The sequence below is a fragment of the Enhydra lutris genome, unplaced genomic scaffold (genome assembly GCF_002288905.1).
Source record: "Enhydra lutris kenyoni isolate GAN:26980312 unplaced genomic scaffold, ASM228890v2 scaffoldscaffold12, whole genome shotgun sequence".
Lineage (NCBI taxonomy): Eukaryota > Metazoa > Chordata > Mammalia > Carnivora > Mustelidae > Enhydra > Enhydra lutris.
The window spans coordinates 50458261-50473429 of NW_019154096.1; the positions used below are offsets into that span (position 1 = coordinate 50458261).

General features: G+C 54.6%; 1 protein-coding gene across 1 annotated transcript in view; it reads right to left on the bottom strand.

Annotated features, from left to right (window-relative positions):
• Positions 1–15169, bottom strand: part of LOC111144873 (cartilage acidic protein 1) — a 38540-nt gene that overhangs the window by 5476 nt on the left and 17895 nt on the right. Inside the window, exons 5-8 of the mRNA XM_022499442.1 lie at positions 12252–12388; positions 8537–8619; positions 7609–7709; positions 7034–7202 (exon numbers count right to left, since the gene is read on the bottom strand). Coding sequence (XP_022355150.1) covers positions 7034–7202; positions 7609–7709; positions 8537–8619; positions 12252–12388 — 490 coding nt within the window. The remainder of the gene's footprint in view (positions 1–7033; positions 7203–7608; positions 7710–8536; positions 8620–12251; positions 12389–15169) is intronic.

Consider the following 15169-nt stretch of genomic DNA (forward strand, 5'->3'; position numbering starts at 1 on the left):
TCATAGACAATTGCAAATTTACATTCTGTGTTTACAGCACGTCCTTCGGAGTCCTGCTGCCTCCCTTCCTCCAAACCCAGGGAGGGGCTGGGACTATGAGATAAGTAAGCCAAGGAGGAGGTGTCTCTGTAGGACTCCCTCCTCCACTGCCAAGTGTTCTGCTGACCCGGGCACCCTCTCTGGGGCCTCAGTTTCTTTATCTGTAAAATGGGCAGGCAGCCGAGAGCTCTAGCACTCCTGGGGAGGACAGTCCTTCTTCTTCACAATGTGAGCCCCTACCTGGCTGACTGTCCCCTTAGCACCCCCAACACCATCATCTCTTAGACATGGAGTCACCCTGTAGTTCCCAAAGCACCCTCATTGACTGGCAATAATACTGGAGAATGTGTCCCCCAAACTGTACCCACTGATCTCAGTGTTAGCACCAGATCCTCTTGGCAGCACCATGCGGAAGGTACTAGATCTCTCATTTCCATTTCAGCGACAAAGGGGCTCAGACCTGGGGAGGTGATGTAAATGGCCCATAGTTCCCCAGCTACGGACATCTGACCCCAAAGCCCGTATCTGTTTTGCCCTTGTTCTGCTCACTTCACCCTCACGCCCCCAACAGACCTAGCATCCAGGATCTGGGATTTAGCAGGATGGAGGTGAAGCCAGGCCCCCGCCTGAAGGAGCTGCATCCCATGGGGGCAAGGAACCTAGTGATTATGTTAAACTGGGAGCACGAAGCCATAGCGTTGGTGCCACTTGGTCAGAGAGGCAGGTGTTAAAAGTCGCTTCATTTGGGTGTTGCAGGAGGAGTACGAGTCTGTGAGGCAGAGAAGGGAAGGAAGGAGCCGGTCAGGCAAAGGGTCCGGCATGATACAGAGGTATGAAAAGGTCATGTGTATTTGAAGATCAGGGAGAAGTTCAAAGTGGGGAAGCAGAGCATGCGAGTGTGTATTAGGCAGGGGTTGGGGGGAGGAGGGAGGAGACAGGGACGGACTTCTGTGCCTTCACGTGTGAGGCTTATCTGAATCCTCCTGACTGCCCTGAGAGGTGGGCGCTCTAGCCGCATTCTCCAGGTGTAGACATTGGCAAGAAGTGACTTGCAGGTGTCTAAGTGAGGCCTGGAGCCCAGGTTCCTGTCTCTAGGCTTGGCTGTTCCTTCTCAAGTCTCCAGACGTCTCGGGTCTTTCCAGGCACCGCACAAGGGCAGTGTGGAAGCTGTCTGTCTGCTGGGGCTGTGAGTCAGGGAGTGGAGGAGGCCCCATTCACCAGCGCAGCTGGGAGGCCAAGGGCAGCAGGGAGTCACCTCCAGCAGCTTTTAAAGGACAAAGGCCAAAGAGGCACAGAGAATTGCGCTTTTCAGAAGTACCAGCAAAACAGATGGTGGGAATACAGTTGGTGGAATATTTTTGCACTTTAATAAAGCAATTTTTATGTGGGCCACTGAATTTTCCTTCCATAAATGAGCACCAGCAGGCTTGGAGGCTGCTCTGAGTCACTTGCAAACAATTAAAGGAAGGTGCTGTAGTATGTGGTGGGGGGGCAGGGGGGCCATCACTGCTTGGGGTGAGCTGGCCGGCGAGGAGCCCCCTGTGGGGCTGGCAGGGGTAAGCAAGTCGGTGGTGGTGCTTGTTTTCACTCTCTGGGTTTGGCTGAGTGACCTCAGCCCTCTGCAAAGCGGGAAATGGAGAGCCAGGGTGTGGGATACGTAGGATGGAGGCACGGGGCATGGTGGGGAAGCTAGGATGCCGGTTCAGAGCAACCAGCGTGCAGTGGGGACCCCACAGAGGCCGTGAGCAGAAATGCTTTTTTATGAGCCCGGCTGCCCATCTGCACCAGAAGGAGCCGGCAAAGGCCAGGGTAGGCCAGAGCAGGAGTGGGACAAGGCCGGGAGCATCGTGGAGCAGGGGTGGGGAGGGTGGTGGTCAACGCCGCTTGTATGGGTGAAGATGAGGGCATTCTGCACGGCCGAGTGGGCCCTCTGGGAACCCCAGAGAATGAAACATCTGCCCAGTGAAGTCCCTGAGTTTTTACTGTAGGTACAAGGCAGCCCAGACCCTTGGGAGTGAGGAGAGCACATGAGGGGCGGAGAAGCTAGTCCTCTGACCTGGGCTCAGTGCGGAGATAAGCAGGACACGCACATGCCCAGGACACAGGTTGCCGAGGGGCACCCGTGCACAGCCGCCCACGTGTCTGTGTACAGTTCTCTCGCCACCCATTGCCGCGAAGCCAGCGGGGAGGCAGGGGATGAGTCGCAAAGGGAGGAAGGGAGCAGGGTCAGCTGGGGTGAGCGGGAGCATCGTGAGGGCTGGAAGGGCGGCTGTCTTCCCTCCAGAGACCCCCGGCTCCTCACACAGCCGTGTGCCCCACAGCTGTGGCTCAGTCATTTGGAACGACTAGGCAGGCCTTTCTTGTATTCGTGGGCTGGACATGCCCCGAGCATGTCACCCCGAGTGCCACGAAACAAACTGGTCAGGACCAAAAACCATCAAACTGTCCGTCGGGAGACTTGCTCAATGAATGACGAGCGTGCCACACAGTGAACTACCAGGCAGCACCAGAGGGAAACAAAGGAGGGGTGCCTGTGTGCAGAACGGCATCTCGGTTATATTGTTGAGGGGGGCGGGAAGCAAGTTTGGAAATAATGGGAAGAACATAATCATTTTCGTTGGAAACAAATCCCCGAGGCGTACTTACCTGTAACTGTGCTCCCATGCATCTTACATGTAATAAAGTTATATCACGGAGCATGGGCGTGGGAGCAGGCCACCCCCCCACCCCCCGCCCTCCACACTCCTGACCCCCTTACCCTGTTCTGCATTTCCTTTTCAATAGCGCTTAACATCTTATAACCTTTTATATATTTATGTAGTCATTATGTTTATTACATAGTGTATGTTTCCACTAGTTCCATTAGAAGGTAAGATCAATCATGGCAAGGATCTGTGTCTCATTAGGGTTCGGCACATAGCACATGCTCAGTAAATGCATGTTGATTAAATGAATCAAATGGTACTGGGAGAGGGTGAAGGGAGAAACATTTACTTTTCACTTAATATTCAAAAGATAATGGTGATATTAGGGGTTCTTTTTCCTTTCTTTGTAATGATGTTATAATTTCTAATTGTCCTATAATCAATATGTGTTATTCCTACAATCAGGAAAACCATTAAATCCTTCTAAGAACATTTGCAAGCACTGGTCTCCCTGGAAGGCCCCTGGTGGCCCTACCTGAGCCCAGCATAGCCTGGCTTCGGCTTGCCCTGCAGGGCTGAACAACCCCCTCTGATCTGCTTGTCCCCTCCAGCCTGGCTCTTGGCTACCCCCACTACCCCCAGCTCGGCTTTGGCTTCCCTCTCTAGGTTCCGTTTCTACCAGACCATTTGGTTATGTGGGTACCTGAACACACTCCCATCTCTGGGCCTTTGTTCAAGCCAGGCTAGCCCCTGGGATGCTCTCTTCTGCCACCCTCTGTGCCTTCTAAATCCCTACCATCCAGCTAGACCCCATACTAAGCCCATGTCCTTGGGAAAGCAGGACTATTTCTCCCGTGTTTGTCCTCACGCAGCCCCTGGGCCAATGTGATGGTGCGTCCAGATCTGCCTTGCCCCAGAATTTCTGTGTCCATCTGCCTTTTTCAGACTGTGAGCCTGGAGGGCAGGGAGTATCTCTTCTTTGTCCCATTTGTCTCTTTCCCACATCTCTCTGCATCTCATGGTTTCACTAGTCCCCTGTCTGCCTGTGTGCCCCATCCTCTCTCTTTCCTCAACCTTTCCTTTTGGCTGGCCTTTCCTTGTGGCTCCCTCTCTTCCCACCCCATTGGCGGCCCCTTCATCAATCAGGAAGGCTTGCCCTATGCTGGATCCATGAAGGAGACGCTCCTGGGTTGGGGACCTTGGAGCTGTGGGGATGGAGCCCACCTGCTCCTGGCTGTGTCCCTCCTCTTGGTCCTGCTGCCAGCTCAGCCGCCTCCGGGAGTCTCACTCCCAGGCCCAGGGCTGACCCATAGGGACCAGTCCCTGAGAGCAGCCTTCCTTCTGTGACTCTCTGGGAGTGGATCCTGGCAACGGATAGGAGCTTACAGGGGGACTCATGGAGCAGTTTGAGCTGGAGTTCAGAGCCAGAACAAATCCCCCGGCCTTGCAAGATATCGAGGATTGGCAGTCTGGAGGGGCTCCCAACCAGGGGCAGCATCTCTAATTTGTCCTGACACTGCTATGTGGAACCTCAATTTCCTTGTGTATACAATGGGGTGGGAGCTGCTGTCCAGCTGGATACTGGGTGAACATCCCACCAAGGATACCGCGGCTGTTACCCTGGTGATTGGATGGCCTTGCATGGGTCGCTTGGTAACTGAGGGGACATGGATGTCCAGGAAGAAAGAGGCAAAGCAGGAGGACCTTGGCTGGGTCCATGCAGAGCAGCTCTGGAAGGTCAAGCCCTTAACTTATGGTGGTCAGTGGTGACCAAGGAGTCGTGATCCAAATCCAGCCCTCTCTACTTTCTGGAGATGGGATTTGGGGCTGGTTACTTAGCCTGAGCCTCAGTTTTCTGACCTGTGTAAAGGGGTTATGATTTATCACATTGTGGTAAGAACTGCATGAAGTTTCTTGTGTGGAGTCCATTAGCCCAGAGCCTGGCACACAGTGCTCAAGGACAGTCAGCTACGGTGTTCGGTGAGAGAGGACTATGTATTCAAGTCTGTACTTCGCCAATGTAGCAAATGGCTACCGTAAAAGTGACAAATGCTTCAATAGGGAGCTGACCCATCCAGGGCGAAACAGCCCAAAAACATGCTCATAGAACCAGGCCCTGGGTCCCCTAAAACTTTATGCTTCTTTTCCAGACTGCATAAATATTATGTGTTTCTATAAAAGTTGGAACACACGCACAAAACATACGGAAGGAAATAAAAATCACACTGTTGGGTGGGTCTGAATTTGAACGTCAGTTCTGTCACCCATCGATCATGTGACCTTGGCAGGTTTCTTAACTGCTGTGATCTTCAGTTTTCCCATCTGTAAAATGGGGATAAGTAATGCCCGTCTCTCACGGGGTTGCGATCATGAAAGGACATAAGAGCAAAGTGCCTCCCAGAACGACTGAGAGTTACTAAGTTAGTCCAGCCACTCAGAATCACGTTCCTACTTCCTGCTTTTTCCATTGTCTGTATGATGTATAATATAATATTGTGTATAATATTAATATATACATGTATATTAACTTCAGACCATGTTGTCTACTCTTCCAATGTTAATATTCGATCTCCCCATGAGCTGCTAACACATGGGGCAGAATGTCTGACTTGGAGCCCAGGTATATTCGAGTCAGATGCTTTCTTAACCGTTGTGTTTTAATAAAGTGACTCTTGGCTCCTCCACACTTTTTCCAGGATTGCCCCTCCTCCCAAGAAGGCTCGTTAGACATTCCTACCCTCTCACACTATTCCCTCCCCAATGCATTTCTTTAAAAACGTTTGATGTTGAAATAATTCTAGATTCTCGGGAAGTTGCAAAGATAGTACAGAAAGGCCCTGTGTGCCTTTCACCCAGTTGCCCTCAAAGGTTAGAGCTGTGCCCCTGTAGCGTGATACCAAAACTGGGAAATCGACATTGGTACCGTGTGTAGTTTTATGTCATTTTATCACATGCGTGGATTTGTCTAACAACCATCACCAAAATCAAGACACAGGACTGCTCTATCACCCCAGAAACCTCCCTCAGGCTGTCCCTTTATGTGGCCTTACCCACCCCTGGCAACCACTGTTCTATTTTCTGTCTCTAATTAAAAAAAAAAAAATAAGACTTTATTTATTTATTTGAGAGGGAGAGAGAGAGCATGAGAATGGGGAGGATCAGAGGGAGAGGGAGAAGCAGACTCTCCACTGAGCAGAGAGCCCGAAGCGGGGCTCGATCCCGGACTCTGGGAACCGCCCAGGATGGTGACCTGAGCTGAAGGCAGGCGTTTAACCAACTGAGCCTTCCAGGCGCCCCTTTGTCTCTGTAATTTCATCATTTTGAGAATATTATATAAATGGAATCAACAGTATGGGCCTACTTTATGAGATGGGCCTCCCCACCCCCCCCACCTCCTTGTGATGCCCCGGAGAGCTAGTCAAGCTGCTGTGTGTATCAGCAGTTCCTCCTCCTTATTGCTGAGTAACATTCCTGGTGCGGATGGACACCGGTTTGTTGAACCGTAACCTATTACGGGGGCGCCCTCCGGGTGCTTTCAGTCTGGGCGGCTGCCGACAAAGTTACTGGAACAATCTTGCATAGATTTTATGTGACAGAAGTTTCTGTTCATCTGGGATAAATACCCCAGAGTGCAATGGCTGGGTCTTATAGTAGTTGTGGGTTTGGTTTTTTCTTTTTAAAGAAACCGCCAAACTGTTTTGCAGAGTGGCTGTACCGTGTTGCTTTCCCACCAGAAATGCACCGGCGAGTGCATTTCTTCGCACCCTCACGGGCATGTGGTGTTATCGCTATTTTTGGTAGCTGTTCTGATAGGTGTGTGGTGATGGCTCATGCATATGACAGGTGTACGGGATCACTGTTCACGTGCTGTCTATCTTAAGCCTATAAACACAGAGTACGATTTGCTTGCTTCCCTTCTCCAGACAGGAACCAATTCCAGCTAAGGGAAGGCACCAGTGGTTTGGGGAGGCTTTAATCACCAAGCTGGCCCCAAGAGGCCAAGACCACAGCTGGTGTGGACGAGTCTGCAGGGCAATGTTCCAACAAGGCCCCAGTCTTGGACTCAGGGATGATTAAATACTCTGACCCGAAGGTGAACGAATTCAACAGAGGACTGCAGTGGGGGTCCATGCAAAGGGCAGGGCATGGAAACCTCCCTCTGGAGTTCAGGTTCATTTCGGAGCAGGGTTGCCTGCATGGCTGGTGTCCGCTGCAGCCTCGCCGGACCTGGATGTACCATACACTGGCAGTCCTCCGTTCCCAAGCATGCTTCAGGACACACTTTCAGGAGCCCACCACCATCTGGGCGCGACAGCCCATTGCCTGCCCCGTCCCCCGCCCTGACTCACCTAAGCCAAAGTGCGCCACGGGCTCCATCTCACACAGGTAGCCCGAACCCCCGTCGATAATCCTCAGGTGGGCCCCGCTCTTCTTGGTGTAGAGCACGACCTTAGCTCCCCGGGCGAAGGCCCCGAATCGGGTCCGAGGTACCACTCGCAGCCAGTTGTTGCTGAAGCCCTGCAGGGAGGGAGGAAGGCAGGTGAGTATCAGGGGGTGGGGGGCAGGGAGGAAGGAAGGGGAGGGAAGGAAGGGGGGGCAGACGGAAGAGAGAAGGAAGGTGAACGAGGCACACAGGTGGGCTGAAGTTTGGAAAGAGAGGAACTGGAAAAATGAGGGGAAAGCCAAGAGGCTCAGGAAAAGCAGTTTTTGGAGAAGTGCTGGTGGACAGCGGAGGGGCCAAGAGCTTCTCCCATGAGGGACCCCTTCTTGGAGTCTTACTGTGTGTGGCTGCGATTTATTTCCTGGGTTTCTATTTCCCACCATGCTGGGCAAGCAAGTATCCCCAGGGCCTCTGCCCTCGTCCACCTTAGACCCAGAGGAGCACATGGGGTTGCACTCCACGGGCCCCGGGGCGCATGCGCACCTGGTTCCCCCGGAAGACAGACAGCGGCTGAGCCATGGACTCCCCATGGGACAAGATGAGGTCCAGCATCCCGTCTCCATCGAAGTCTGTCACCACACCCCCTGCAACAAGGCAGATTTCACTCTGGCCATCGGCCAGGAGACCCAAGAGGGAGAGGGGCTCCCGACCACTGCCCAGTCGTGCACGTGCCCCCCTGGGGGGTAGGGGGAAGCTGAGAGCACAGCATTGGGGCAGGAGTTGGGGGGAGGGGGGAGCCTCTGTCCTCGGATTTCTCACAGCCGGCTCATGACAAGAGATCATGAAAGGGGCTCCCTTTCCTTTCCCTGAACTTTGCATGGAGACAGTGGGTGCCAACCGCTCAGACCATGAGGACTTCTTCCTCATCTATCACACACGCCCTTTGCCTTTGTAGCTGTTGTCCATATGTCATGTCTGCACATTCATGGGCTCTTGTGGGTCCTCACTACCACACACAGAGGTAAGGAGGGCAGATGGCATTATCCCTTCCATGCATGTGCAGGGTAGGACCCACAAGGTGAAGCACCTCTTCCAAGACCACAAGTGAGGCAGTGGCAGGACCGAGGCTTGGGACTCCTGTTCCAGTGCTCTTTCTCTGACACCAGGCTGAATACCAGGAGGGGAAGGGTCAGACTGCAGGACCCGCAGCCTCTCCTTTCTATCCCTACCTGGCACCAGAGAACCTACCGTCCATGGATTTCCAGAACCCCACACGGATCGTTGGTTTCCCTGCTTCCAGCCCAAGGCTCCCAGGGGCTCACCCAACCCTTGGGTATCAGCCTTCAGCATGGCAGGGAAGGTGGGGTCCTGCGCCCTAGGGAGCTGGCAGCCCTAGCTCTCTTGCCCTCATCCCGTGCCTGGGCAGAGCAGAGACAGAGGAGGGAAGGCTGGAGCCCCCAGGTACCCTCACCTGTGCCCCGACCCTCAGGCTCTAAGGCATCACCGGGATTGAGCTCCTCGATGAGGGGGTCGCCGTGTTCCCTGCGAATGACCCTGCAGGAGAGGAGACAGGTTGTTCCCGGATGACTAGCATCCCGGCATGGCACCCGCGGGCCCCCTGAACCCAGAGGTCCACTTGCTCCCGTCTCTGTCCCCTGAGCAGCCCCGGGGCCCCACGTGGACACCTACTGAGCCACCATCTGCTCACAGAGCTTGCCTACACACTGCCTGTTCCCTTCCTGGGTTTTAATTTACGTTGGTAAATATTGATTTTTCTTTCTCTAATGGATGAGTTATAGACAGCCTGGGGAAGGGCAGTTGATAGATGGAGAAGGGGCAGGGACGCAGCTACCTTCAACTGACCTTCCCCTTCCTTCAAGTGGCCCTGGGCTTCTGAGTTCTGGGTGTAACCAGGATTCAAACCGCTCAGATGCCACCTCCTCCAAGCCCTCCCTGACGATCCTGTGGGAAGCAGGGCCTTCCTGCTCGGCCTTTGTCACTTCCTGCCTTGTGGTAAAGCTCTGAGCGAGTGCCTCTTCTCTCTCCAGTTGGATGGGAGCTCTTCACAGGCTGGGACCACGTGTCTCGCATTTTCTCGGGCACCTGGCACAGCGCGTGGCCCCCCTAGGAAGCTCTGCGCGCATGTCTGCAGGAGGCGAAGATGAAGTCCAGCAGCAAAGAGGGCAGAAACGGGTCCCTTTGGGCTGCAGGGGCTCTATTTTAAGCTCTGAATCACGGCAATACTTGCTTCAGAAAAGCCCACTGTGAGCGTCTTGCTCTGTCTCCGCACCGAGCTCAATGCTGATGACGGTGGCGAGCTTCCCCCGATTTTTCTCACTCGTTAGATTCTTACAGCCTTGGCTGCTCTGGCCAAGTGGAGCAATACTGGGGGAGCCAGGGGGCTAGGAGGGATCTGATTTCTACCCCCGTGACACTGCCGATGGCTCTTGTCTGCCCAAGTCACAGAGTCACCAGCAGGCTGAGCTGTGGCCATTGACTTCGGGTGGGGAGGCAGGGGTCCCCTGAGCTAGAGCCTGTGGTGGCCAGAGGGCAGGGTGCAGGGGGTCTGCCGTGGCGAGCAGCAGCCCTGGGAGAGCCGTCTGTCGGCCCCAGGCATCTGTGCTGAGCTCACCCACGGGTGTGGACCGGGCGGAGGGCCGTGTGCCTGGGTGCACTCCGGCATGTGAGCTACGTGTGCCTTGGCCTGCCAACAACCACAGTCCCTTTGACCTCCTGTGTACTGCAGGCTCTGCCACAGCTGGGTTCAGGTTCAGGTGACAGTGCAGTTAAGGGTTCCTAAGGACAAAGCCCAGCAGTTCCACTGCATCGACGTATTTGCCCATCAAATTCTTCGGCAGTGACTTCTGTGTGCTGTCTAGCATGTGGGGGGCTGCGGCTGTGGTGTGTGTCAGGGAGGACGGAGCTCAGGGTCCATGACCGCAGGGAGTCTCAGGCAGAGCTCCGAACGCCAACAGGGAGAGAGAGGCTGAGGGGATGGAGAGCTGGGCAAGCCCACTCGGGCTTCGGGCTTCCTGGAGGAAGGGCCGACTAAGCTGAGCCCGGAGGATGAGTGTGGTCACTCAGAGGAAGAGGGAGGAGCAAGGGGCAGAGGGGGCGGCCTGCCTGAGGGTCCATGCCGGGTACAGCCCAGAACTGAAGAGAGGGACGGTGTCAGAAGCTCAGCTGTAAACGGAGAAATGGAGTGTGACCAGGTGGGGGACAAAGCGGGGGTGTGGGATGAGTCTAAGAGAAGGCAGTGGGGGGCTTCCAAAGGTTTCAAGTGGAAAAGGGGTGTAGCCAGATTTGCATTTTCAAACACCTTGCTGAAGGCTTGTGTAGGAATCCCCTTCAGAGCCAGAGACAGGAGCTAGGGAGCGGCATAGGGGTGAAGAGAGGAGAACGGAGCAGAGGCTGGTGTCAAGGTCAGCGGTGTGACCGTCGAATCCCAGCTGGCCTGGGAGAGTCCGTGTTGGCCCTCCGGCCCGCCATTATCAACAGGACCCCTTATGCTAACTAAGCATCTGGTTTGGTGATGAAATCCTTGGTTACCTCACTCCTCATTGCAAGATCGCAGGCTCAAGCACACGGAGGCTTTGAGTCCCCAGCATCTCCCACGAGGAACCTGCCGTGTTCCATTCAGTGACAGAGATAGGTGGGGCCAAACCTGCAGGGTGGCCACCGGAGCAACGGCTGGGACTGTAGCCCCTCGCACTCCGGGCCGTGGGCTCGGGACCCATCTGGCACTGGGACTTGGAGCACAGTCGTGTGCCTGGGAAGGGCTCACGCTACGGCTGCGTGGAGGCCAAGACACTAACCCATGGGACCACTATAGGATGACCCTGTCCTCGTCCATGGCAGCCCCGGGCCAGCCTGCCCTCCGGGTGGCCAGAGGGAGGCTGGGTAGTGTGACAGAGCCAGGTGGGCAGGCCGACGGGGGAGGGACCCAGGCCACAGTGATGAGATCACTAGACTCCCTTGTGCTCAGCGGCCCTGGCGAGTGACACTTTATTAGCCAGAGAAGGAAAGTAGTATCTCTGTTAACGAGCAATTGATCTTCCGCAATTAATCTGGAAGTTGTGAATAAGCTTTTTCCAAGGCGCCTAATTAGTAAACCTGGTGCCTTTGGGGGGTGATTACTTCCAGTCAGGATTGATGCTTTGTTAATAATCATATTTTAAAACATGCTTAGTCACAGCTCTTGCCTTTTATTAATAGTTGGGCCCCCTCCTGGGGTAGAGGATGGGGGGCTCTGCAGAGCTGAGCCAGGTGACCGGGCCCATTTCCTGAATCCAAGGCCCCTTGCTCCCCTGCCTCCTCTCCCCACCGGCTCCTGAGCCCCACAACCAGGAACAGGGTTGTCTCAGACCACATGGGGCCTGAGGTTCCCCAACAGCAGTTCTCAAGCTTTTGGTGTCATTAAGAGTCACCTGATGCCCAGTGCACTTGTTAAAAACAGAGGTTTCTGGGCCTCACCCTGGAGATTCTGATTCAGGAGATCTGTGCGGACCCCAGAATGCTGTACTTTAAATAAGCACTTTGGGTGATTCTGATGCAATGGTCTCTGGGCCCCTCTTAGAGAAGTATTGCCTTCGAACTTCCAACCTTTCCTCCCCAGATGTAGGTGCTTGCAGATTCCTTCCACCTGTCAATCCCTTTTCCTGGTCTACCATTGATCGTCTCATCCAGCATTTCCCAAGGGATTTTTGTGGAGTACCAGTCCCAAGAATAAAATCTTCGAAAGAGGTGTCCTGTGGTCAAATCTGTTTGGAATACTCCATCTCCCTTTCAGAAATTAAAAACACTCATGCTCGTGTTAAAGGGTCTGAGAAGTCCTGCAGCCAGTAAATCTGCCTGTCTTTGCTAACCCCAGGCGCACCCAAACAAACTTGACTCTGTAACTCCTTTTTGTGGTGACGTGGATTTCTCTCCCGTAGAGCTTGGGTTCTGGGCACACATTGGGCCATGTCCCTCTGCCTGTTCCCCCACAACAGCAGGAGGCTGGCTTCCTGCCCCCGATCTGCCCTTCATTCCACAGCCTCTTGCTCAGTCTCTCCTTCCCTCCTCTCTGTTCCTTCATCAGGGGACCATCGGGAATCGGCCCTAGGAACTCCCCTCTGAATCCTATACCTTGCTCCCGACTCCCAGCCCCCGAGATCGAGAAGTCACTGCCAGGCTGCAGTGCCTACCGGAAGAGACGGTTGGCTGAGGAGCTGCGGTGGGCAAAGTTGTTGAAGAAGATCTCCAGCTCCTGGTCATTGTCAAAGTCAGCGGCGATGACGGTACGGACCGGGGATGGCATGGAAAATTTGGGCGAGGCGATGTCCTGACGGAGGAGAGGGTGCAGGTCAGCAGACAGAGGTGTGTGTGTGTGTGTGTGTGTGTGTGTGTGTGTGTGTGCGTGCGTGCGCAATCCAAGAGAAGAGACAGCCCACCTAACACCTCCTCTCTCACCTCCCCTGGAAGGGACCTGTGGTGGTAGCACCCAGGACCACAAAGACCCTGGGCTGCTTGTAGGACAAGGAGGTGAGAGGAACAGTCCCAGTTCCCACCAGCAGAGCACCTGGCTGTTCCCTGGTCAGGGTCACACGAAGCCCTCCCATTGAGGTGGGGTAGATATCAGCATTCCCATTTTACAGGCAAGGTGATGGTGTCCTGGGGGAGGGAGGGGAATCACCCATGGTCATGGCTAATGATGGGGCGGTAGCCGGGGCTTCTGACCCAAGATGCTATGTCCCTTCCTCCTCTGCAGGAGAGTCAGAAGAGGGGGCTGGGGGGTGGGGGATGCTGGAAAGTGCTCTGCACTTGAATCCTGGCTTCTCTCCTGACCAGCCATGTGATCTTAGGCAAGTCGTTAACCTCTCAGGTCTCACTCTCTCCGTCAGTAACATGGGGCTAGGAATAGTGTGGCTAAGGCTGTGAGCACTGCGCGAAAAATGCCTGGCAAGCACTGGGCATGAACCAGATCCTTGGCACCAGTCCTGGCCTTGCTCGTGCCATCAGTCCCATGGAAGGCAGGAGAGGGCTTCTAGCTGTGTTTCTGCTGTTATCTTAAGTTTTTTTCCTGGAAGTCTTTCAATTTTTTTGAGACCCTTGCTTTAGGGGTTTGTAGTATCAGATACACTTGTCTGGGGTTCACGGGGAGACCCCAGGCCCAGGAGAGCCCAGCTTGGACCTCGAAGTGCTGACACAGCCTTGGAGGACCCGGCAAAGGGTCCCAGGGGTGGGATTTCCTTTTGAAAAAGAAGAAGAGGCGTAGAGAGCAACCTTCTGATTATAAGAATATTCATCACAGATACTTTTGTCTCTTAAAGATTCTAGCAGCCTGTCTGGCTCTCAGGGCCCACCTGGAAAGGGTTGGGAAGGGACAGTTCATGTTTCCGGGAGTGCCCCTCTTGCCCACTGGCCTGGCCCTGCTCCTTGGCCGCTCACTGCAGGTCCCCCCTCCAACCAATGCAGGAAGGAGCCATCTGGGACAGCTGGCGAGCTGCCTGTTCTGGGGAACCCAGGAGGGAGATTGTCCCCATCAGCATGGTAATGAGGCTGATTAAGAGCCTGGCCACTTGGCCAGGGTGGGCTGAGCAGGGCCTTATGAGCTGGAGAGAAAGGGACCTCAGGATCTCTAAGTCATTATTATTCTATTGATCCTATAAAAATGGAAACCTACATAGCTCCCTTGGGGTTCCCCCTGGACACCCGGGCTTCTGAGATAATGTATGTAAAGCGCTTAGCACAGTTCCTGGCACATGGAAGGCACCTGATACATGGGGCGTCTACTATCATTGTTTTTGCTCCTGTGAGCTCTGGGGAGGGGCCACCAGGAGGCCGGGCCGTGTTCCTCAACCACAGCACACTGATGTTTGGGCCTGGATCATTCCTGACTGGGGGGCTGTCCTGTGCGTTACAGAACATTTGGCAGTACCCCTGGCCTCCACCCACTAGATGCCAGTCACACCCCTTTCCCATTTGTGACAACCAAAAAGTGTCACAGACACTGTCCTCAGACAATGTCAAATGTCCAGGGGAGAAAATGACCCCTGGTGGAGAACCTGAGTTAAGACAAAAAGCTGGCGGGGGGCGGGCGGCGGGGGGGCGTTGCGCCTGGGTGGCTCAGTCAGTTGAGCATCTGACTCTTGGTTTTTGCTCAGGTCATGATCTCACGGATCATAGGATCGAGCCCCACATGGAGCTCTGCGTCTGCTTCTGCGCTCAGTGGGGAGTCTGCTTGAGGATTCTGTCCCTCTGCCTTCCCCCAGCTTGTGCGTGTGTATGCCCTCTCTCTCTGTCTCTAAAATAAATAAATCTTAAAAAATAACAAAAAGCTAAATAAGGATGAAAATCATCCTGGATCCCGAGATCAACTGCTTGAGTTCAGGGCAGGCCTTCTTCTCACCCAGAGAGCCCGGGTCTCATGGGAGGGAGCCGCTGGGCCTGAGCGTCCCCAGGCGGCTGCTACAAGGGACGAAGCTTGCGGCGGTGACCCAGACAGAAGGGTCCCAGCGACTCCCCTGGGACCATGAAGCATCGGGAAAATTCTCACTCCCAGAGGGGACTTTGGCAAGACCTAGGTACCTCCAGAACCCTCCAGACTCACTGAGATCAGTTTCAACCATCCTATGAGAGCTCCAGGAGAAAGCTCCAAACTCCAGCTCACCAGGGGGTGGCACCCAACAGTCCCTTTGAAGAATTCTTGGCATCACAGTCTATGACAGCTCAGGGAGGGGACACAGACAGGGACTGGAGGTGCCCGCCACCTGCCATTTGTCTTCAGGGGCCATGGGGGCTCCGGAGCCTGAGTGTTCCGCGTGTCCCTCTCTTGCCCACCGCATCCTTAGCCAGAACTTAAACTTGAAAAGATCAGGTTTTCCAGGAGCCACCTGGAAAACTACTGCCAATCCAGGAACGAAGCCCAGAGCCTTCATTGCCCTGTTCCTGCCCACTGTGGGATGTTACTCTCCCTCCTCTGCCAGTGGCTCTCCCTGCCCCGGGCACTAGAGAGGGTATGAAGCCCAGGCTGGACTCCATCGTCTTCCCCTACGATGTTGCCTTCACTGTGGCTGTCCTGCCTCCAGGCCCTGCAGAGCCACAAGCCCCTTCTCAGCCTGGG